General features: G+C 40.5%; 1 protein-coding gene across 4 annotated transcripts in view; it reads right to left on the bottom strand.

Moving 5' to 3' along the window:
• iqsec3a (IQ motif and Sec7 domain ArfGEF 3a) overlaps nucleotides 1-24,390 on the bottom strand; it is an 88,337-nt gene that overhangs the window by 16,160 nt on the left and 47,787 nt on the right. For all 4 annotated transcript variants that reach the window (XM_067490471.1, XM_067490473.1, XM_067490474.1 and 1 more), the window contains 5 exons: nucleotides 20,238-21,481; nucleotides 12,114-12,275; nucleotides 7,530-7,652; nucleotides 3,847-4,013; nucleotides 1,246-1,385 (listed from right to left, as the gene is read on the bottom strand). In XM_067490471.1, the coding sequence (XP_067346572.1) occupies nucleotides 1,246-1,385; nucleotides 3,847-4,013; nucleotides 7,530-7,652; nucleotides 12,114-12,275; nucleotides 20,238-21,481 (1,836 nt within the window). The remainder of the gene's footprint in view (nucleotides 1-1,245; nucleotides 1,386-3,846; nucleotides 4,014-7,529; nucleotides 7,653-12,113; nucleotides 12,276-20,237; nucleotides 21,482-24,390) is intronic.

Here is a 24,390-nt window from a genome sequence, read left to right on the forward strand (position 1 = left end):
TTCCCCTGTTTGTGCCACGGGGCCCGTCTTCATAAAAGCTGTCCATGTGTGAATAAGGTTCATGTTCATCCCATAAATTGACTCTCAGCTAAAGAAATGCCAGTGTTGGGTTCAAACACTCAGACCATGATAGCGCTGACAGAGCCTTTGAACCTTAAACAGTTATAAAAAGAGTCTAATCATGGCCGTGCTTAATGATGTATCTACAGCTGCTGGAGTAATGACCTGAGGTAATGATGGCAATGCTGATGAGATATTTAATGGCTAATAAATGTGCTCCGCTTACTCTACTAAAGCTACTGTAGGTGACTGTGATAAGGGCTTGAATAATGAGCAAGCGACTTGGCATGGAGTTGTTGCATGGGACATTGTGCCCATCTAGAAAACTGATTTATATCTACAGTCTATGAATCAACATGCAGTGTCTGTAAAGGAAAACAGTTTCTGCTCCACCAACTTAACACCATCTGGGATCGGTCTGCAAAAGTTAAATAAACTTCTAGCTGTGTGTGCTTCGGTATGTCTACTTTATCTTTATGAGGTTCTAAGTGGGGTCAAGGGGGGTCTGTGGGGTTAAAGCTAATCAACGTGTTATTAGCAGTTGATTCAATTACAATATGTAACGTGGAAGTGGTTGCTCATAGTGAACAATATTACCCAGCGTTGCTGTTTCACACAGGCACAGTTTTTGTGGCGTTTTAGCTCATTGTTGTGGTTTAATGACCTGCAACATTAAAGTTTTCAGTTCAATCTCCCTGCCCCATATCTTTTCCGAGCAAAAAAGCTCCTATAAAACCAATGTACTCTACCTGCCCGGAATTACTAATAAGTGGGATGTCATCGGTGTGTGTGTGTGTGTGTGTGTGTGTGTGTGTGTGTGTGTGTGAATGGATGAATTAGAAACAACATTGTAAAGCGCTTTGGATTAAACCACTATATAAGCAGAACAATTACCAAGTGCCAAGGTGCAGCCATGTCAGCTGGGTGTGTAAATGCATATCTCTTTGTCAACACATTTGCCATTACTTTCCATTTTCATAATGTGTTAAAGATGTTTTGCTTGTTGTGATGCTTTCAACTGGCCAAGAAACCAATTCATCCAGGTTGATTAATTCAGTTAAATTTAGGTTGAGGGTTTAGGGTTTTCTGTGAATAAGGTGCTAAAGGAGCACATTATTCCACTGAAGGTCACTGCACATACAGTACAGACCGTTTGTTTGTGTGTGTGTGTTTGTGTGTCCTCACCGTTTTCATGCCCACGATGGACTGCTCAACCTTGGAGACATATGTGACGTGGTCTTCATTGGAACGCAACTCCCTCTGCTGTATTCTTTCATAGATTCCCACCACCATGTCTCTGGGGATGTCAGCTCCATCGTCCACACCTAAGACAAGAACAGGCTGATTACATCTATGTGGGAACACACACACGTGCTGTATATGTAATGTACTTCCACACACTTGTTAAATTTCATTTGATATGCAAAGAGTATGGAAAAAAAACATCCATTATGCAGAGAAGAAGAAAGCTTTTCTCTCAGTCTCCTACTGTGTCCTCCTGCGACTTTGTCTTTTACTGTCTGTATTAAATAATGACAGAAGGCAATGTGAGAGGAGGTTAATTGGCAAGTGAAAGGTTAACACCTCTTCTCGCTCTTGGAAGATTTTCTGTCTGGAACACAGCTAGGTTCAAGGATGTGGCATTTCAACACAGGTAGAGCCGCCCTGCAATAGGCTGAGAGGTTGCCCTCGAGATGCTCCCCATTATATCCGCATAACTGTACTGTGGCGCGTGGTACATCGAGTTGTCAATGGGGCGCGATGTGTTTGGAGAAAATGAAGCTACCACAAGTGATGGCGATGACAGCGAGGCGCCCCGGGACACTGCTGAGACATCGCTGCACATTATGTAGTTGAGAGGAGAGGAACAGATGACCAGAGGGAAGTGTGTATAAAGTGTCACATTCATGAGCTGCTTTTTCTCCCCCTTTTTGCCAGTCCCCTCGCTTTGTTTACACCCCTCGCTTTAAAACATACTAGCAGCATGTCACATTGATGAGATGGTTGGATTACTGAAATATCTCAGCAGCTACTGCATTTCTTACCATGCAATTTTCACCTAAGTGATTGACTGACTACCACAAAAATGGATGGATTGCCATAACATTTTATGCAGACTTTTCTGTACCTCTCAAATAACTTTGTTGAACCCTTAACTTGGTGATCCCTTAAAATAATGTTGCCATTTTCTTCAGCTGTACTCTGTACAATAAACTCTGCCTGCATAACAAGTGGAGAACGTAGCATCTTACCCATGCTTCCGCTTTAGCTCGGCATGTACATTAAAAGACAAATAAACTTGCTGGGCAAAGCTGTAAAAATAAGTAAAAGATCCAGTAACTAAGAGCTGGCATATTGGATTGGGTTATGGTGGAAGCTGTTTTATATTGCGTTGGTCCATTGCTGAACAGCTTTGACACTGACAGTCTGCTTTAATTGAGATAATGAATGTTCTTTGGTTCTTCATTACTATTGATTTCTGGTGCATAATTGCATTTCACCTAAGCCAATTAGTGGAATGAACTATTCTTCTATTAGTGCGTAAAAGACATGAGTGAGTGAAAAAACAGAAGAGAGAAAATGTAAACAAGGAAAGTTGGATGAATAAACAGACACTTTAATATTCTGGCAGAGACAAGACAAGACGAGAGGATGAAAGAAGGGAGAGGGAGATGACGAAAACACAGTAAACTGAGTAAAGACAAATAGACAGGCCAAAAGTAAGTGGCATATTTTAATTTGCATAAGATGCCGGAATTGATTTTCCAACTTAATTTAATCGCAGCGAACAATCTGGATGAATCGACCCCAGTGTTCCCTGATTGATTGTACAGAGGGAGAGCAAAACTACAACGCTCCCGTCGCTTCCTCCTCGGCGAATGAGCATCCATCTGCATGTGGGAGACAAGAATTACAGGTGCTTTCTGTCTGTGTCGCTATGAGTTGTGAACGTGTAAAGCACGGTGGGCAGGGAGAGAAATGTAACCTTATCTTTATCACCCAAATTTATGCAGCTGGGTTTTGACTGAATACGCATTCAAATACTTACATCTGCTGATTTATCTACTGCCGTGTTCAAAGACCTCGGTGGGACATATTTCGGAAAAAGGAAACAATCTTGGGAGAACTACTGTGTAATACTGCAGTATATTTTTTCATTTACACTGTATAATACAATCATTTGACACTCGAGTAGTAAGAGCAGGAGGGGTTGACCAGCCATTTAAAATGAATGACTAGCACCACCTCTCAGCATAATGCATCAAATACAGCACCAGCACCTAATATGACCTCAGTAATAAACACAATGAATTATCCCCTTTCTGACATTTTTAATGTATATGTTGTACAATTAAAATTTTATTACATTGAGTTATACCCATTTATGGCAGAGCTGTTGTATGGGATCACACTGGATGTACAGGTGTCTCTAATGAAGTGACCAATAAGTGTTAAGTAGTCTGTTAATTTCATGCTAAGCAGCACTGTTGCTTTAGCTCTGCTCCCACGGGCCACAGAAACATTGCAAATGTGACTCAGACAAAGATTTTATAAATCAAATGCGTGTTATTTTAGATAGTAAACAGAAAAAAAAACAGCTTTCTACTGTTTGTTACACTTATAGTTTTCCTCTTATCCTCAACTGATGCTCTTTTGCTTTTCGCTTCCACTGAAACACAAATGTTAGGGTTGGTAGCAGAACAACTTTTTGAGCAGTGAAATAATTGTCTCCCTTAATGTACATTTGCACACACTGGCAATAAAAAAAAAAGCTGTGCCCCTTACCTCGTAGATTGCGTATGAAGTCCTCTAACAACATCTTGCGGTCGGGCTTGATATTGGGACTGTACATGTCAGTGTTGAGCAGAATGATGGCGAAGGCCAGGATGAAGATGGTGTCTGGGTTGTGAAATTGCTGCACCACATCAGGGTTGCACATGCAGTAGCGCTGGCTGTTGGTTTAAAGGAAAACGGGGAAAAAAAAACAGATGACACAGAGTTGAGGACATATGTGGAGACAAAAGAATAAAAGTGGAGGACAAAGAAGGGAGACGAATAACAGAAAGGGAGGAAAGAAGGAGAGGATAGTTAAGGCCAATTGGAGAAGACTAAATACATCCCTCAATACACACAATATGCTCAGAAATGCCTGGACACAAGCCGAGCGAGGGAATGTCACACAGAAATAAGAGTTATGTCTTTAATTTTGCTCATGGCTTTATCTAATGCAGTTAGCTGCCTTTCAGCAACAATGAATCTCACAGCAGGTGCCCCGCTGAAATACTGTCTCACCGATAAACACATTTGTCCCAGTGGATTGGCTGTCTACATGGACAATGCATAACACAGAAAACTGAATATTGGTGCAAAAGTCAGCCGCCGTCATCTCATGTGATTTAACATTATCAATTTCGTTTGAAGAAGTTTTTTTTCAATTCTGTCTGTTTACACTCTGATGCTAAAAAAAAAAAAAAAAAAGCCCATTGAGTCCTTAGCCATAGATAAACATTCTCAAACATTTATGGGCCAGGTTTCTGGATTTAAGCATGTTGTTATTGTGCCAGAGAGAAGAAATATGAATTTTGAAATATGAAATCCCTTATCTAAGCACTTTTTTTCAGGTTGAATTTGATGTACTTCCCAAAATACACCAGTAAATATAAACATGGAGGGTGGATAATGGGAATGCAACTACACTGTGCAATTATGAAAGTCGTGAATCTAAAAGATTTGTACACATCTACTTCGGGTATTTACATGTGTGTCTGTTTAAAAACGGAAGCACTTGGAGTAATGAGAGGGAAAAATTATTTCTGTCTTTTGTGAAGTGCATAGCTACTTTGTGGTTAGTGACTAATACAATAATTCAACATGTAATGTGTGTTTGTGAGTAATCAGCCACATGGCAGAGAAGGTGGGTGTGTGACCGTGTGTGTACTCTTTATTGGAGTGTATACTGCAATCGTTACTTTTAATCAGCCGTTTCCACACTGGGGCTGTGGCAGCATTTTGCAGATGCACTGAGCCGCATGATTGCAGTCTAATGTCTCTGAGGGACCCAGTAAAGACACACACATTGGCTGCAGGTTCGTACCCTCATACTTCTCTGACACATACATGCGCTCTTTATGTGTTGTTTAGCATATAAAAAGCATGTTTGGTGGGACCCTCGCAAGGTTTTCACAGTGCAGTAAATATCTATACTTTACCAAATTGAGACCTGCTACTGTCCAGCAAATGGAGAAGAACTGATCATACAAGATGCTGCTCTAAAATAATATACATTTTGTAATGGAAGTAGGTATAAAACATTTCCAGACAGTACCAGACCAAAGTAATTAGAGGGGATTTGGAGCTTAGTACATAATGATGTAGCATTGCAAATGGGTGTGGGAGGGCTATGTGGGTATGCACCGTATATGAAGAAAAATAACATTTATAGTACTTCTACTTGTGTGTTACACCCCTCATGCAGTATTTGTTTTAGCATGATAATCACAGGGCTGCACACAGATGCTTCACATAACGGTGTCTGAAAACCACGACTTGACAGCAACCGGTAATTATACTCTTCTCTGTAAATTCTAATGCAGTACCACGCAGTGAAAAACCCCAATTTATGCAGCTTTCCATCCGAGTCTGCTCTTACTCCACACAAAAGATGGAAGAACAAAACAAAAACAGGAGTAAAAAGGGCACATCATGCTGATCACTGGCTGAGTTTGGTCTTCAAATCCGCCGTTCGCTGTTGTCTTCCAAGCCCACTTTGCATTCGCTACACATTGCTGAAGCTGGTGTAATCCATCAGTGAATACACTCCTACAAGATGCGTTTGGGTGCAAAATTATACAAGCTGCAATATCTGTATCTAAAATAGCAAGAATCAAAATAAAACGATTGCATGTGACTGTCGGATGACTGAAGGAGGATATCAGGACATACACACGGTGTTGCAGACAGAGAAATATAAACTAATATATGGATCTGCAGCACTGGGAGCTGGCTCATGTACGCTTCATTCATTAGTACACTGACACAGCAGATACTGAGGCTGCTGGCTTCTTTTCACTTTCTCCCCTCGCTCTTTTTCACGGCTGCTTCAAATCCCCTTCGCTTACTTCTGAGATTTCTCTCTTTTTGTGAGTGTGAGTGTGTGTGTGTGTGTGTGTGTGTGTGTGTGTTTGGAGGCATATCAAAGCCCAGCGGCAGGGGAGCCAGGCACAGAGAGGCAGTGGCAGTTATGCAATGCTGGTTATTTATAAACCTTTTCCTCCCTCTTTTCTTTCTCCCCTCCTTCCTTCCTTCCTTCCTTCCCTTCCCAGTTCGTGTCTCTTCCCCTCCCTCCATCACCTCCTCCGCTCTCCTGCTCCCAATAACACGCAGTAAGCCAACCCGATGCCCAAACATTGCTAGTGCCAACCTTTCGGCCCACTGACTATGACAATGCTGCCATTTTTCTCCTCATTGGGCACCTCGACAACTGTGACAGGTGGTTGTTACTCCAGAGGGGCTATGGCAAACAGTTAGCACTAACAGGCAGCATCACAGCTGTGCCGCAAATTGTCTCTCTGTTGCAAATTGTGGCCAGAAATTACATGCTGCCTGGCTATTCAGACATGACCTGTAATGTCAACATTTTCTCGTAGCCAAACGGAATGAAAGAGAGAAAACCAATGCGTGTATGTTTTAGACCTCAGCTGCAGTGGTCTAAGGTGGGTGAGTGTAGTTACATTAACACACAAGTTTTTGTGTGCATGACTTTCAATGCTGATTACATACTGTCATACTGGCATGTTTTAATGTTCCCTCTTTGTGCATTTGTTGGGCACAACTATACATTACTCCTGGAAAACACACACACACACAAATTCAGATTTTAGCACATCTTAAAAAATGATTTAGCATGTTTCAAAATCACAAACCTGCCCAGAGATATAATTCTTGAATGATAGTATTTAATTTCACTTTAATTTAATTGCACCCACTCCAATACCAGTTACATTTTGAGTGAAAATAAAGGTCAGGAATTTAAATATTCATATGCAGCTCCTTTCTAGCATCTCCCGTGTTTTCTCTGCACAGCAGTGTTTCTGAATGGCCACCTCAGTGTCCCCAACCTACAGTCAGTCACTCACCTTTTAGGTTGCACTACTTCCCACTCCACACTCCATTCTTCTGTATATAGCTTTTTCAGGTTTTCGTTTCTGTTATATACATATTACATATTTGTTGTGTGTCACACGTTTGCATTTTATCTTTGCACCAGTCACCAAGACAAATTCCTTATACTGTAATATGTTCTTAACTGTACCTGGCAATAAAGAGTTTTCTGATTCTGGTTAGTTGGTGATAGTCGCCTTACAGACTACAGATTTGTTATGAACGGTTATCGTTTCGTGCTTTCCTTCCTAAACAAGTGGGAATAATACAAAATAACTTGAGACTCTTAAAGCAGGTTTTATAGGTACCTGAAGGCCTCAATAAGACGTTCAACTTTCTGCGCTTCTCCCTGGACACGAATGTGGGCCTGAAACTTCCTCAGTGCTTCGTCCAGCTCCATGCCTGAGAAGTCCATTTCATCCACCACACAGCTGTGGAGCACAGGGAGAGGTGAGGGATGAGAAAGGGCGAAAGCAGTGGAAAGGCAGGCACAGTAAGAATGAAACATAGTGTATATTAAAATTGATAGTATAATCCATTGCAACATATCACCAAGATAGCAGTGGCTGCCCATTTAGAGGTGGGCAGGGTGAACATATGGACACCGAGAATCACTCATTTGCTTCCCGGTCACAGCTTCAGTCTGGTAATAGGCACACACAGTAAACAGTAATAAGACTGGGCTTGGCTATCTTCTCTGTGCCACAGCTTCCAATACACACACAGCCACGCACACACATACAATCCCTCAGAGCAGAAAATCCTCCTATTACCTGACAACCCCAGCTTAATGGCTTTAATTAAAAACAGCAAAATATCCTGTTCATTGAGTTCAGAGAGGATAAATGCAGCATGGGAAATGTGGAGGTGAAATGAGGTTTCGCAATTAAAGGTGACTTTCCAAACGAGATGGGAGGTTTTAAAGTTTTCCTGGCTTTGATATATGAGGCGTTCTGTGTGGCTACTAAGTGGAACAATAATCAAACTATGAAATCAAAGTTTTGGATAAGCTTTAAGGTCCAAATGTATCCACACTGGTTGAGGATGAGTCTTTGCCTGTGATCCAAACTGATGAACTGTAACATTGAGAGCATGTTTAAAAGGTGATGCTGTTCATGTCAAAAATCTACAGTACATACAAGACATAGTGCCAACACATCACCTCTTGGATCTTTTCAATGCTGTACCAACTCAAACACATACTGTACTACATTAAGATGGATTACTGAGAACAAAGCGAGTTAATGAGGTGAGGTGACATATGCTGCTCCAGCAAAAAGAGTAAAAAAGCTGAGTCGACAGTACTGCCCGACTCACTGAGTACCACAACATGACATCACAGCAAAACTTGCTCAAAGTAACAATACCATGAACTGCGTACTGCTTTAGTTTATAGTAGCATAACCTACACTAATGTTACAAGAACTGCACCTAAGTCTCCTTCTATATCTATTACTACTGTTCCTCACATATAAGTGCTATTACTAATACAGCTGATTACTTCAGCCACTATGTCAGTGTCCTATGTGTACTACTGTTATTACTTCACTTATTACCGTTATCACTACTATATGCCCTGCGCCTACAGCCGTACTGCTGCTACTGGTTATGGTACTACTTTTAATAATCCTCTAGTCAACAGTGTTGTTACTACTACTACTACTAGTGTATATTATTATTATTGCTGCTACTTTTTACGACTGCTGCTGTTGCTATTGTTCTGACAGCAAAAACTAGCCCTATGTATTACTCCTACTCCATGACTACAACTACAGTTCCTGGCCTCTGTCTGCCACTACTATTGTACATTTACAATGCATTGGTACAGTATACTACTTAACTGCAACTGAAGTTGTTATTTAAATGCATACTGCACATGAATTATTACTGCTGCTGCATTTGTTGTTGCTATTAGTACTAGTACTGTAGCTACTATTACTACAGCCAATTTACTATTATGTACAACTACTCCAGTCACTTTTGGTATACGAATACTACAGCTACAGTTCCTACTGCTATAAGAATTTTGTAATTACAGTTTAGTATATAAATTATACCACCAGTACTAAACATAGCCTTTACGCTCCCTGCTACTAAAGCTACTAGTTATTGTCCTATATTTACTACTGCTACCACTACCACTATGACTTTTGTCATAGTGGTAGCGCTACTTATTACTTACTGTATGTTAAAACTATAGTACTAGTAGTAGTAGTATACTTGTAATACTCTTCTTTGGCCAGTGTCTATTACAGTACTGCAATTGCTCGTTAATCCTATTAGTCCTTTTGTTAATATTGCTGCTACTCCATCTTTGCCATAATAGGGACTGCAGTATACTGCATAATGCTACTTGTAACTCAGTTTATTACAGTACATTTCTTGTTTTAAAGAGGTCACAAAAAATTCAGAAGGACTCAAATGATTAATGACTTCAAACTATCCAAAATAATTGCAAAACAACCAAACACAAGTGCAAAATGGCCAACAACAGAAATAAAAGACGCAAAACACTGAGAAAATACAACAAAAGCCAGAATAAACAGAAAGTGAAAAATTCCAACACTAAATGTAGAAAATACCACAAAACATTTAAAGACAGCAGGGGTCCCTGCCCGGGGGCCTATTTTCCCGTAGTCCTTCCGTGCTCATGACTGACCCTTCATTTATATATTAGAGCTAAGTTGAACTGTCTTTAATGTTAAAGCCTGAGATTGTTTTAAATACAAAGCTTGTAAAGCTAAAGCATATAGCACACAGCAAGCCTGACTCAATCCTCCTCTTGATCAACTCTCTCACCTGTCGAGCCTCTCTGATCGCCCTCTTTATGAGTCACTTCAACGCTCCACCACCTCTCTCTCCCTTCTTCCCCGGCTGTCACTCCTTGTTTATGTAACACCGAGCGAGATGCTCCCTAGTCTAAGTATATCAGTCCTCTCCTTCCACTCCCATCTCCTCCCCATACTAACACTAAAACAGCATAATAACCTATACAACAATACACATACTGCATCGAATGATGCACTATTAGCTTATAGGGCAAAGAGGAAAACACAAATATACAGCAGATACAAAGATTTCATACCATGCCTCCACACCCTCACAAACAGAAGTCACATGCTTACACACATTCACATATGCTCACACACTCTGGCTTAGTAAATCACTGAGTGATTTTCACATTAGTTCACAATCCCTTACCCGCTCCCTATACGCTTTATCGTAAATGCCCTGACACACACTGCACTCCCCTGTCATTTTCCTCTTCAATATCACTTCCATTTTGAGTGCTGTTATATGACGGCCCTTTAGGAAAATTGATAAAATTGAAACCTATTAATCCTAGTGTCATCTGTGCTGAGAATATACTGAACAGCCACAACATGACATGCATCTGCTGTGATCCACCATTCGTTCTGACACCTCTCCACTCTGTCCTCTTGTAATAACACTTGGTGGTTTCAATGTCGTGGATGATTTGTGTATATTTTCACTACCAACACTAGTTTGAAGCCTTGCAAAAGCAATCATGAGAGACTCAGGCTTGCTGAGGGCACTGCTGAGGTGTATCTTGGGGAATGGATGTCCCAATATATTTGATAGATTTTACCCCCCCAGGAGGCACTAATAGTCAGGACTTGCTGGCCTTTTGTGCTTTAGTTGTTTCTTTGCAGTGTCAAACTTTCCCCTGCACTCAGCGATATGAATTCCACCTTGTAAAGCCAACCATGTTGTCCATTGCCAAACACAAATGGATTAAAGGACCATTATTTATGTTCTATTACTATACAGTGGCAACTGTACCACTCATGACTTTGTAGCACCTTTGAAAAAGGATAAGTTAGACAGTAAATAATAAAGATACTCAGAAGACATGTTCAATTTTGTCTCATTTACTGGTCACAATTCCAAATTAAGTCTCAAATGTTTTATGAATGTACTGTCTGTCATTTACTGCATATCCAGACCACTTAGATTCATTAGCATGCAGTATCAGTATCGATCATTTACTATTTGATTGATGAATTAAATGACATCAGTTACAACAAAGTCTGCAAGAGGGCAAATGGAGGAGAAGATGAAGACAAAGACAATGAATAGCTTTCAGTATGCAACCCAAATGACTTTTATTTTACTTTAAGTCTCAGTCAAGTCAAATTTTTAGGGGGACAAGTCTCAACTCATTGTGAGTACACTAGGGTAGTATCAATCTACAACCTCCCCCCATATCTGCCACATGCTGTATGCTAAAATAAAACAAACACACCCATACACGTCATTCTGTGCCTGTATGTTCCAAACTGGGAATATCATTTGCTCTACACTGGTGGTTTAGATCTAATTTGAAGATGACACAAAGCAAAACCACAACAGAAATACTGAAAAAGACTGAGACTTTCTTTTGTTTTGGTTATGAAAGTACAACTGTAATATTTACTTTATGTGATGAAAAATGTTCTTTGTCTGATACAAAGTCAGTACATGTTTTACTGTTTCTTCTTAAATTAATATGACAAAAGAAGCAAAAAGAGTATAATCAGCATTTTTCCTTTTTTTGTAATGTCGTGTTTGCTTAGGCGTCGGTGATGGAAACAATAATGAAATGTCAAGTTCTGCAAAAATAAGTTTAGGTTTTAGGAAGTCATAGTAAAAACTAACTGGAAATGAAAACTACCAACATGGGAACAGGCTCAGGAATCAATACAACTTAAAACCACTATATTGTGACAAATACAGAGGCAGATTTTCCTACACTCCTTGTTGAATCAGCTCCTGTAGCATCCTTACACCCATGATCACACAGAAAATACAGCGATTACCTGGTGGAATCACCTTTAGAAAACTAAAGTAATGTTGTATGACAATTTCAGGAAATATTGTATGCTACTCACTCCAGGACATCTTTGTTGAAGGGCTTCTTGCTGTTGCCGAGAAACTCTCCAATCATCTGTCGACTCAGACCCTTCCTCTGGAGCAGGAAATGGGCAACACCGATGGGTGTGTCTGGGATAAAGCCTCTTGAGATCAGGAACTGAAGGCCCTTGTCAGGGTTCCTAAGTCAAACAAGAGAGAAAAAGAGAAGAAAAATCAATGAATAAAAGGAAATGTTTTCAGTGACCTTGCAGTGTAATGTCCTAAATGATGGCAGTGGTTGTGTGACTGTGACAGATGATTTGTCTTTAAGCACAATAACAGCAGTAGTATGTCCATTTATTTTGATTAACAGTATTGGGGGTAAGTACAAGGACATTGTAACGTTATTAAAAAAATAAGCTATTGCACTAATGAGTCTGAAACTCAGTAGGTTGGATGCTTGCTGTGCACACATTCATTTATTGTGGGTGGAGGCTGTTAAAAATGATGTCCAATATCATCTTTATTCATTCCCACTCTGAATTACAATGTTCATTAGCAACCACAAAATGATCAGCACTGCCAATTTCACATGATGCTATAATAACTTTGACTGATCAGCTGTAAATCTCTGTTTGTAGCCTATTTAGAAGTAAAAAAAAATCTATATATAATATGTTGTCTTTTTTATTGTGTATGCACAAACATTTTGACCTTTGAGAAAAACTTAATGATGCTAACCTGGTAACTAGCTTTTAGCAAATTTAATATACCTTTCTGCGTTTCATGTATTTTTGCAGATTGGACACACAGTAGCTGTGTGGGATTCATATCTTTCTAATATAGCATTAACCTTAACTCACCAAGGCCTTAACTGTATATTACTCCTGCTACTTATACTCTTATGAAGACTTTGTTTACTAGAATAATTATCAGTCTGATGTAAACTTGATGTTCATTTATAAATGCGGAAGTATAATGTCATTTTTCACCTAGATAAATACAAAAATTAAACTAATTGTATCGTTGCTATGTAAATTTTTATTAACTTGGTTTTACATTTCTTTTCCTCCTTTTGCAATATAATTTTTGGTATCTAATATTTTCTGATTTGCTGCTGATTTTAAATGCTGTCTGTAACCTAGTTGTAGACAGAAGAAGCACATAAAAGTATGAAGAACCAAAAATAATACAATCTCATATAGCAATTCTACAACAATTCTTTAAACACAAAAACCTATTTGCTCTCTTGTACTTGTATATGCATGTATGAATACTCATCCATTTCTCTGAGTAGGAGGTGTATGTCACAGCTCGGAACTTCAGGAAATTGTATAAACATCTCACTTGGTTCCATGAATCACTATTTTCCAACAAACATCTCCCTGATCCTTTCCGAGGTTTCTGCTCACTGCATGACAGACGTTACATATGTATGAACAAAGGAATAATATCAACTATTTATAGCCTTATCATACAAAGGATAGTTGCACTAGGAAGGCTACTGCATTATTGCCACAGCTCCAGTGTTTAAACCATAGCATTTACATAACTTAGTGTGGTGTGTGTGTGAGTGCCAACTCTAATGGGTTTAGTAAGACGAGGACAGAGGGGAGGGGTTGATAAAGGGCAGGATAGAAGGGGGAGGCTGGAAGAGAACCAGACAGAGCAGATGTGCACGAATGGTAGTGTGAGGACAGAGAGTGAGGACGATGAGCACAAGCTGCCTGAAAGCATCTGCTGCGTCAACATCAACACACACTTAGCTTCTAGTTCATCCTCTCAGCTGAAGGTAATGTCTCGCCAAATGAATTTGGCAGATATCACTCATCAGATGTTTGGCCCACAACAGATGGATCACACATGGTGATTATTAGGTGTAATTAGAATGGATGGAGGAATGAAGTGAGGGCAATGATGCAGGAGATGCAAGACGTACAATTTTAGATTAGTAAACACAGGTTGGCTGTTTAGATGATAAAAGCTCCTCCTTGTTTACATTTTTTCTTGTCCCTTATGTAACGGCTGTGTGCCTTCTCAGGAGGACGCCTCAAAACCACAAAAGTTTTTAGGTAAAACCCACTTATCATTTACAGCACATGAGGACTTTGGTGATGCAGGTGAGTCAGAGCTGAGGGCAGAAAAATGTTTCTTACAAAGCAGAAGTGTGAAAAGAGAGCAAGTGTACAACACGAGGCAACACATACACACAACACAGTGGGGGGATGGGAGGAGACAGTGTCAGACGGGACCCAGATGTCATGCTAAAATGACAACTAACAAAAAAGCTGCTACATGCCCAGATATTCCGTCCCTCTCTCACACGCACGCACCAACACACACACACACTTGCCTCCTTGTTGCATGCGCACATTTTCATTTCGCATCATACTGGACTCCTAGCCCACCACAAATACACCCAGATATCCGTTTTTCAGCGAACCTCTATTTCATTGCTAATGGACAGATGTGCACAGAAGTGTGTTTTATGGCCCTTTACAAGTGCTTAACTGTCAGCGCAGCATGTTGCCTATTTCTCCAGATGCACACATTTCTGTTCCAGCACTAACAAGTGAAAGATTGATGGCTGGTTAGAACCCCTGCACATTTTTCTGAGTGGAAACACGATTGTGTGGTGTTACTCTAATCGCTTCAAAACCCCGAATCATTGCACTGATGTGGTCGTGCTCTTGTAAAGTGTTGCTCTTGTCTATCAAGTACACTTTTGCTGAGAAGGCAACTGAGGGGCAGAATATAGTGATATGGTGGCTTTTCCTTTTCTTAGGTAAGTATTTTTGTTCTTGCATTTTAGAGCAGTGGGTCCACACCTATATTGCCAGAAGTACATTAAGAGCCTTTGTGGATGAACTCAGGCACTCGTTCATCAACACATGATGCTCCAGATGTCTTCATCTAAATTGTAAAATTATTAAGTTTAACACATAATATATAACAGTGGATATTTCAGATTTCAGATAGAAATTGTCAATCTTAGAGAATGACATATTAATTGTCGGGGGACACCTACGTCTTTAGTGGACATAATGGGTTACCTGCATATGTTTGGTTAGAAAGTTGCTTGAATTGTTCAAATTAGATGGAAATTAAAAGAGATGAAGAAAAGGGACCCTACCTGGAGGAACTAACACCACTGCAAACACCAGTGTTCATTCAAAAACAGGCGGTCATACTCTCAGAGATAAGAGGTCACCAACCCCCAAAGGTACATTGATCTTTATAAACAGATCATAAATGTATGCTGTCTTTTGAGGACCAAGTATTGACAGCAGCGAGATGATGCATGTGAGATTAAGTCAAAATAAACCACGGTATCCAAGTTCATCATAATGATTGAACATGTTACACAGACAGTACAGCATGGCGAACTTTATCGTATAAATAATGAGGGCAGGTGGGGTAAAAGGCTGTTGGAGTTTAGAAATGCTTCCTCTGTTCACCATCTGGATTTCAGAGTTGGTAATTATGTTCTGGGTCATTTAGCACTAAGGGCAAATATGTACTGAAAATGTTTGTTCATGCACAAACAAACAGAAAGTGTACATGCTAATACACACAGAGTATTTTTTGAACTCTGTCCTCCTGACATCCGGTTATAATGTGCGGTACCTCTCGAGGAGCTGGACAGGCTTTGTCTACCTCCTGAGTTAATTAGCCGTCCCCGACTCTGCTTTCACTCTTATGTCATGCTGTTATAAAGCTCTGCTGGTGTTCCATTTTCATGCATGGTGGTGAGTCGATCTGATTTCACCATGACCTGCTCTGATGTTCAATCAATGGTTTCGTCCTGAAGAGAATTAGAACCAAGGAAGAAAACGGAATTAAGGACATGCTTAATCGAGTAGTATAACATGGAGAAGTCGTGTATACAAAAAGAGAAATCGGCTCAGGAATCTGACATTAATGTTACACCTTCTCACGTCTACCCTTCTCTCTTTGCCTGTTCGTTATCGACAGTTTGGTACTAGCTCCCTTATGTGATGGTACTGTCCTTGACTCTCTCCTCACATAATAGAGTTATTGTCATTCCAGCCACACTCAAGGTGGAACCTTTATCAAGTGGTCTGTCTCTCTCTCTCAACCTTTTCCCACCTCCACCTTTTTGTGTCTCTTTCAGTTCTCTATTGCTCTTTGCATTCCATTTCCATTGCTCACTCTTATCTTTTTTTTAATCTTTGTGCAGACACACACACACACACACACACACACACACACACACACACACACACACACACACACACACACACACACACACACACCTGACTTTTCCTGTCCTTTCTCTTACTTTTATTACCTCTCCTGCTAAAGTGGTGTATAGACCACCCCCTGCAAGAAATACACACACTCCCATAATACCTAAAGGTATGCATATGTGTGAGCTTTGTTGTCCACTTGATCAAGCACTATCCAGGTTTTAGCCCAAAGCAAGCTTCCCTATTTAAGATGCAAAGGATACAATAGTGCAGGTATTAAAGGGAGGATATGAACTGGTGGAACTAATACACGTCAAACTCCATTGCTCCCGCTCTGTCTTTACTTTCTTGCTCTCCCTTCCTCGTTCTATCTCTCTCTGCTTGTAGCCAATTTATTAAAAGTCAGCTTATCATTGAAGGTGTTTGATCAAGGGAATGAGATGAGGGGACAGCAAATATAGAGAAGAACATGAAATCTTTATCTTTCATTTTATTGAAGTCCCCCAGAATTAACGGAATCTTATAATCAAATTGATAACTTACATTAGACAGTCCTTAGAAATGTGTATAGTCCTCACTTCTTTTCTGAAGATATGTAAAAGCCCTGCTGAGTGTTTCAAATAAAATCTGAACAAACAGATAAATGCAACATTGAATTCTTCTTTGCCACTGCAGCTGCCATTCAGACTGGCACCATCAGGGTGGGCAAGTTTGAGGAAGTAAAAGTACAAAGTATAATGCAGACTGTTTTCTAGTTCTGTGGGTAATTAGAATTTTACGTTAGAATTAGACTAGGAAAGCTGACAATGAACATAATCAACTTAATCTGGGAATTTTTCTAAATCCCCACATACTGTAGCATTCTTAGCTAGTAACAGGATTGGAGCACCTGAGCCACAATGCCCTCCACCCATAAAACATCCATCCATCCTCTGCAGAATACTGCTAGTGCTGTTTAGGCTGTGGGGACATCACAGGTGCAAGAGGGGAGGTAAATCCTGGACACGTTGCCAGTCTATCACAGGGCCACACAGAGAAACAGACAACCACTCACACATTAATTTAGAGTCGCCAACAAATCAATTCACTGTGGACCTTCTGGGTGTCAGATAGAATCATTAACCACCACGCTGCCTATAACCTTAAAGATATATAGTATGTTTTTCTACTTTCTGCTTCTCATTCACCCATTTGCACTCACAATCACTCACACACTCCCACACCAATGGGGGAGCTACTATGCAGCTGGCCAGTGCTCACCGGGAGCAAATACCTAGGTTGGGTCAGTGTCCTTGGCCTTGCTCAAGGACACTTCGACATGTGACTGGGCGGGGATCGAGCATTGGTGGGGGATTGGTGGATGATTACCCTACCACCTGCGTCACAGTCGCCCCATTGTCTGGGACACGATGGAGTGATGTTTGGTTTGATTACCATCAACTTCATTCATTTGGGATGAAGTCTCAATTGACACATGCGATTTTCTACTTTGACTCTAGGCTGTTCATGGCATTGATCAAGTGATCACAAGATGCCCACGACTGACAATATTAATCCACATAAAGAAATAAATGTCTGATACCTTTTCTCTGCTTTCAACATGTTCTAAACAAGTGTTTATCTATCTAATTATAAGAATAATAAGTATTTGCACCTCCATGCCTTAAAAAATTTAAAAAAGGAAAAATTACCTTTACTTTATAACTATCTTTCGTTTTATTTTCCCTGCTGCTGATTATCCCTTTAGCATCTTCCATGTCCCAAACAACTCGTTCCTGCTCCTCCTCCTGCTCCAGTATTAAGGCAGAGTTTTTAAGCTTTATTGTGCACTTTTACAAATGGTGCAGCAGATCTTGGCAGTGAGCACAAAGATGTTGTGTATTTATGTGCTCCAGATTTCCAAATTTGTGTGAAATGGCTTAATTGGGGCAATAACAAAATCGTGCACTTGTTTTGCACCCAAGGGAACACAGTTTTCATTTACAGCAATATCATTTTTGGAAAGTCACAGGAGCTTCCATAGAAATAGTTGAGGTTGCAGGGACAAAAAAACCCTGCCTGAATTTAATGTTAACAGATTTTTCATCCTAGGTCCCAAGGTGCAACACAGTGTTCACACAGTGCTGAAGGAACTTTTAATTACATTCACGACTCACAGCAGAATGAGTAATGAGAGTTTTAGGCTGTGCGGATCATTGTCGTCATTTATTAGATTCACCCCATGTGTATTGGAAACTTGGAGTGAGCTCATCTTACATGTGAAGTGAGTATAGTTCAGTTATTGGAATATGTGGGGTGTTTAGGGCTCTGGGTGAAGACCATATGGTAAATCTTCCTGTTTAATAATTCTTTCCAAACTTGCTTTTGGCTGCTTAGCACATTTTTAGAAGTCATGTTATTCCAAACATTTATATGCAAAGTGCTGAATAAATTAAATCCGTGCTGTTGCAAAGGTTAATGCAATCTAAAGGCAATCTATTGATTTGTTTCAACTCCATCTTTGCTGCGTGATCTTAAAAGTTCAATCATATGCATCATGTCATCATGTTAGGGACGTTTTTAGGTTCACTTGATTTATTCAATGCACAGGTTGTGCAAAACCTAAGGAGCACATTTCCATGATTAATTGTTTTCAACAAACGGACGCAATTTTACTCAGCACTGCCCCCTTGTACTGCCGCCACCATGGCAACACCTATTCTCCGTATCTCTGGCTGCTGTTTTCCCACCTTGCACCAGTGTGGAGCATGTCTTTGTAAATTCTTATCTGGTTCTTCCAATTGAGAGCGAATAAAAAACTGTAAATGTAATTATGTTTCTATGAAAATATACAACCTCTATCAACGTGTCCATAAAAACACGAAGAGAATTGAAATAATTTAGCAAATGTTTTTTAAATGCAATCATTAGCATGCTGAGCTGACTAACGTGCAATTAACTAGCTCTCTGTCCACAATAAGCCTGCTTCATATCAGAGGAAAGCATATCAGATAACAATTTTAACTGGATGTCGAGCCATTTGGATGGCTAACTGGATTCCCCATTTTAAGATATTCATGATAAATCAATCATTCAAACCAGTGGTAAATCTGTCACTCGGGTCACTGTGAACTGTAAATGTGGGGGAACACAAAGTTAGACAGCCTGTCAGTTCCCCTGTCGCCATGTGCACTATGTCCATTACTAAATTATCCATGTTAGGTTATCCTTTACTGTCTGAACTCCTCTCTGCCACGTACTCGTATTACTTCTATTTCCTTCCTTTCCTCTTACTTTTCGATCTTTGCACACTTTTCTGTCTCCATAGTTTATCCTCACTTTTAGTTCCTGTGCTGAATTCTCTTTCCGCTAAGAAAGAAGACATCTCTGATCCGGCCTGGTACTTATAGGCTTCATTCTGTTTGGTCTTGCAGCACAATGAAGACCTGGGGAAAAAGTGCTTCCTTTGCTGTTTCAGAGGGCCCTGTTAAACTTCAAGTAGGCTTCACCTAGAGGAAGGGTTGATGTACTGGCTGCTTTATAAACACAATTTACTTGTATCTCTTTCAATAAATCACACTATTTTAAAACCTTGTCAATAATAATAATAATAATAATAATAATAATAATAATGAATTTCTGCAATTATAAAATTTGACCCTGATTTACTGACAATACCAGCACCTTTAGTTATTTGTGGGCAACAACAAACACAAATTGTCCATGTGGCTATAATATTTAATTTTGTGTAGATCATTTAAAAATGTGGTGGTTTTAAAACTTGTTAAAAGTAAACAAGTAACCAGCCTAAAAAGATACTGTTCTGTCAGAATCACTTATCATTATCAATCACTGGTCATTATTCTTGTGTTTTAGTGCTGTTTTCATGAAGACCCAGTCAGCATAACACAAAAACTTGGCCCAATTTAAAATGTAAAAATCTAAATTAATGTAAGTATAGTGGTTACTCACACATTGAAGAGGTTGAGGCCAATGCGGTAGAGGCGTTTTCGCATGACGTCAGTGGACAGCGTGGGGGATTTACAGCTGGCAGGATTCTCACAGTGGTAGCGTGGGAGACTGAGGATCATGGCCTGCAGTGCCTCCTTGGATGAGGCTTCGGATGTGGAGCGTGCCTCTGTCGACGTGCTACTACTGCTCATCTGCTCTGAGCTGTTGTCAGCCATCTCAGAGCTACATCTCTTGACCTCCAGGGGCTCCACTACAGGAGACATCCGCAGCGTTACAGCCTCTTGTGGTGGAGGTGGATGAGGAGGTTCTATAGGTGGTGGTGGTGCCATGACCACAATCTCCTTCGGGCTTTGAGGGGTGGCCATCCTATCCAAAGGGGTTAGAGGAGGCTGCTCATCCTCCTCAAGCTCTTCTTCACTTGGAGGAGGAGCGGGAAATTCAATATCCTGCTCGTCTGCTTCTGTATCTAACTCTGGGGGTGGTGGCGGTTCTTGGGGTGGTGGTGGGGGATCTATCGGTTCAGCTGGGACCTCTGCAGGTGCAGGAGGGTGTTCTTGTGAGGGCCCTAATGAAACAGACGTTGGTGTGGAAGTGGTAGAGGCTGCTCCTTGTTGAATGCAGCTGCCGAGGGCGACGGACGTGGACGATTCCATGACTGAAGATGATGCACGGAAATTCTGGCTGCCGATTTGCACCGTCACATCTCTAAAGGCCATCATCAGTTTACTTGCGCTTCTCGACAAGTCACTTGGATCAACTGAGCTTTGATGAATTGTTGACTCTCCCACACCACCTCCTCCTCCTCCACCTCCTGCTGCTGCACTGAAGGAGTCAGCGCTAAACTGATAAGTGCTGCCTTCTTGCAGTGAACACATGGTCTTCAGGCTCCAGTTACTGAGTGCATCGTCTATAGACTTTGCAAGTGACTGGACCTGTTCTGTAAATGAGTCTTCCAGGTCGGTTAGGGTGCCACCAACCGTGGCAGGCAGAGACGGTGAGCGCACCAACGGGATGCCTGCCAGGTTGCAGCCTTCGGCCAGGGCCCGTTCAGCAGAGAAACCCTCCGTGTTTTGTACACGGACCTTGCGAAGAGAGATGCGTCGAGGAAGACGACTCTCCAGCAGTGAGTTGCGGATCTTCTCGAAGTTCTTGCTGAGCTGGTACTGGCGGAAGGCAGTTTGGATCTTGCAGGCAGCACGGCGGGAGATGAGGTGACCACCGTATTTGTGCTCTAACATTTCGATCTACAAAAAAAGAATAAAGGGGTATACAAAACAAACAGAAATTAGAATTTCTGTTAAAGTTTGAAAACACACTATTGATCTCCTCTATCACACTTATATTTGTGAAAAGGGAGCATCCATGCCATGTCCCGACCAGTATTCAAACAAATTTTCTACATTCTGTCTCTGGTGCATGAAGGATGAATATCATATAAAAGCTGAAAGAAACAGGTTGAGTGTAGGTGGAAAATGATTGAGCTGAACAGTGAAATTGGGAATGAGTTAATTATAGTGGAAAAGGAAAAAATAAATGCAGTTCCCAAGAGATGAAAGAGGTCGTGAAGTCCACTTTTTGGAAAGAGTAGTCACAATTCAAATATTAAAGTATGCTCAGTTCAAATAACTTTATTCTCAGAAGGCTCTGTAATTCTATTTAGCAAGCTGGCTTTGTGAAGTATGTACTAAAACTATATACAGTTTAGTGGAAGCCACTGTTCAGGAGAAACGGCAGTAAAGGCTGACTCATGACATTTGGACAAACTGTTCATTTCCTCTGCAAATACAACTCATAATCTCTGTGAATTCCACGGAGAGGTCCTCCACGGAACTTTGAATTGTCTGAAACTGAACAAGCCATTAATCTTGCCTGTGAAATATTGCTCAAATGCTATGGGAAACAGATAGAGATGTAATATAGCCAACCTCATCCGGCAGCAGCTCAAACATCAAAGATGAAACCTCTTTGAGTTTCCCAGAACAATCAGGGTGTGGGTATCTGTGGAAGTGCCCAGAAAGAGTGCTTATCTTCTTGAGTCACTAAAATCCTTTTCATTGAGACTAAGTCAGTGAATATAATTCTCTTTCTGTTCTAACTCTATCAAGGGCACAGGGGTGGAGGAGATTTCAGCTTCGAAGAAGGAAAAAAACTGCCTAATTTTGTCATGTTATAAACATAGAAAAATCTGTGTTCTTGATATCCTGTGAAGCAATGCACATTAAAATTAGCATTGTATTCATTGCTGTTTCCTCCCCCAGTCTTCTCTGAACGACTGAAGCTGACTTCTTGTATCAGGCTGATTTGTATGCGAGGATTAATTTGGCCCAAGTCAAATATACCTCCTGTAAATTCAAATGCAACTGGGTGCATGGTTACCGTGGCCGCGATGGATGTAAATGTCACTTTCAGCCGCTAATCTCCTTTCACTTTAGTCCTGGACAAAGTCACCCAACCACCTCGTATAGACGCCTGCAAAGAGGCACTGATAGGCTAAAATGCCTGGAGGGTTTGCAATTTGTGATAAGTGGTTAGTTCAACAAGATGCAGCCAATCGTTGTCATTGAAAGAACAGAATCACATACAAAGCTCTTTAGAAAAGTGGAATGACACTGAAAATCCATCTTATCTTCTCCATTTAAATTTCACTGCAGAGCCTCTGCAAGCAAAGTGAGACATACTCAGAATATTAAGGTAGTTTCTGGATATGATGCTGGTTTGGAGCTCGAATATATCACCTGATGGCGACATCTCTATAGCTGCATGCTGGTCAAACTTATTCTCAATATTCCTCCATTTTCAGTCCGGATTGTTTGATGGTTGTGCTATGTGTATTTCTTATATGGTAATGATAGTCTTTTTATCATGACTGTGTTACAAACAGACCTTTTTTACTATATGGACAGATGTAATATGATCGACCTCGTTATTCAGAGAGGTGTCCCTAATCCAAACAAATCCTGCAAAGAGTCCCACTGCAGAGGTGCCCTTGGATGTGAGGAAAGGCCGTCAGTGTGGCTGGGTTTGATTAAATGTGGCAGTCAAGGTTGTTTGTTTAGCCTTTTGCATAAGCTGGGCTGGGGATGATGAATAAAGCATGCGGGTCACAGTTCTTTCTTTATCAGGATGTGGGTCTGATACACTTTGCCATTCAAATGGATATACAGCCACCAGTATCAGATGGGACATGATGGATGGAGAATGGATGCATGGAGAAGAATAAGAAGACAAGACGAAAACAAGCGACGGTATTAAGGATTGTGTTGAAACATGAGAAATACTTGTTAGTTGTTTAAATACATACTGTGAGTAAACATTCTCTTATACATGTATTACTGTCATTACTGTGCTTGCTGATGCTTTGGGAGGGCACTGTGAATATGCCCTGAGCAGTTTTATTTTAATTGGCCTCAAAGGAGAACTATATATCAGTCGGATCAGGTCAAATCATCTGCAGCAAGACTACAGAACCAGGCTACTTGACTTTTAGTTGTGGTTTATTCAGTGTGTGTATTCATCCTCACAGGTTAGCTTCAGCCCTGGCTGTGGTGTGTGTTGATGGGGTGCAGAGGATTGGGTGGTGCTATTGGCTTCTAACAGCCCCCCGTAACTTAACCGCTGTCCACCGCTACAACGTTTTAATGTTTTTACCATTAACACCCAGCAACACACTCTACAAAGGAATCTGAAAGCTTAAAGCATTTTTGTCCACTTGGGGGTAGCAGAAACAAATATAACAATAACATAAATTGCCTTTAGTTTGATAAAGAGCAAGATATAATCATTCATTTCTTGAGTCATGAATCATTAGCACTCAGCAAATGGAGGTTCAGTGTTAACTCTCGTTTAGCTCTGAGTTTAGTCTCACAACAACTCTGGCTCTTTACATTATAGCTGCTTTATCTTTCATAATAAAATTTTAGCTCACAAGCTTTAAGTCTGAGATCAAAAGCATTAAATAGGTTATAAAGTGAGTGCAAGTGATTTACAGTGCCCTAAAGTTTTAGTTTTATTAACACCCTAAAGAACCTATCACCTGTACTAAACTTCAAAAACAACCAGCTTTTGTTTGTTAGCACTTTTAATAGAAAACGTATCAGCAAAAAAGATGTAATAACACCACTGACAACACAGAGATAAAGGTACTGAGGAGAGG

This window comes from Channa argus, chromosome 21, assembly GCF_033026475.1.
Source record: "Channa argus isolate prfri chromosome 21, Channa argus male v1.0, whole genome shotgun sequence".
NCBI lineage: Eukaryota > Metazoa > Chordata > Actinopteri > Anabantiformes > Channidae > Channa > Channa argus.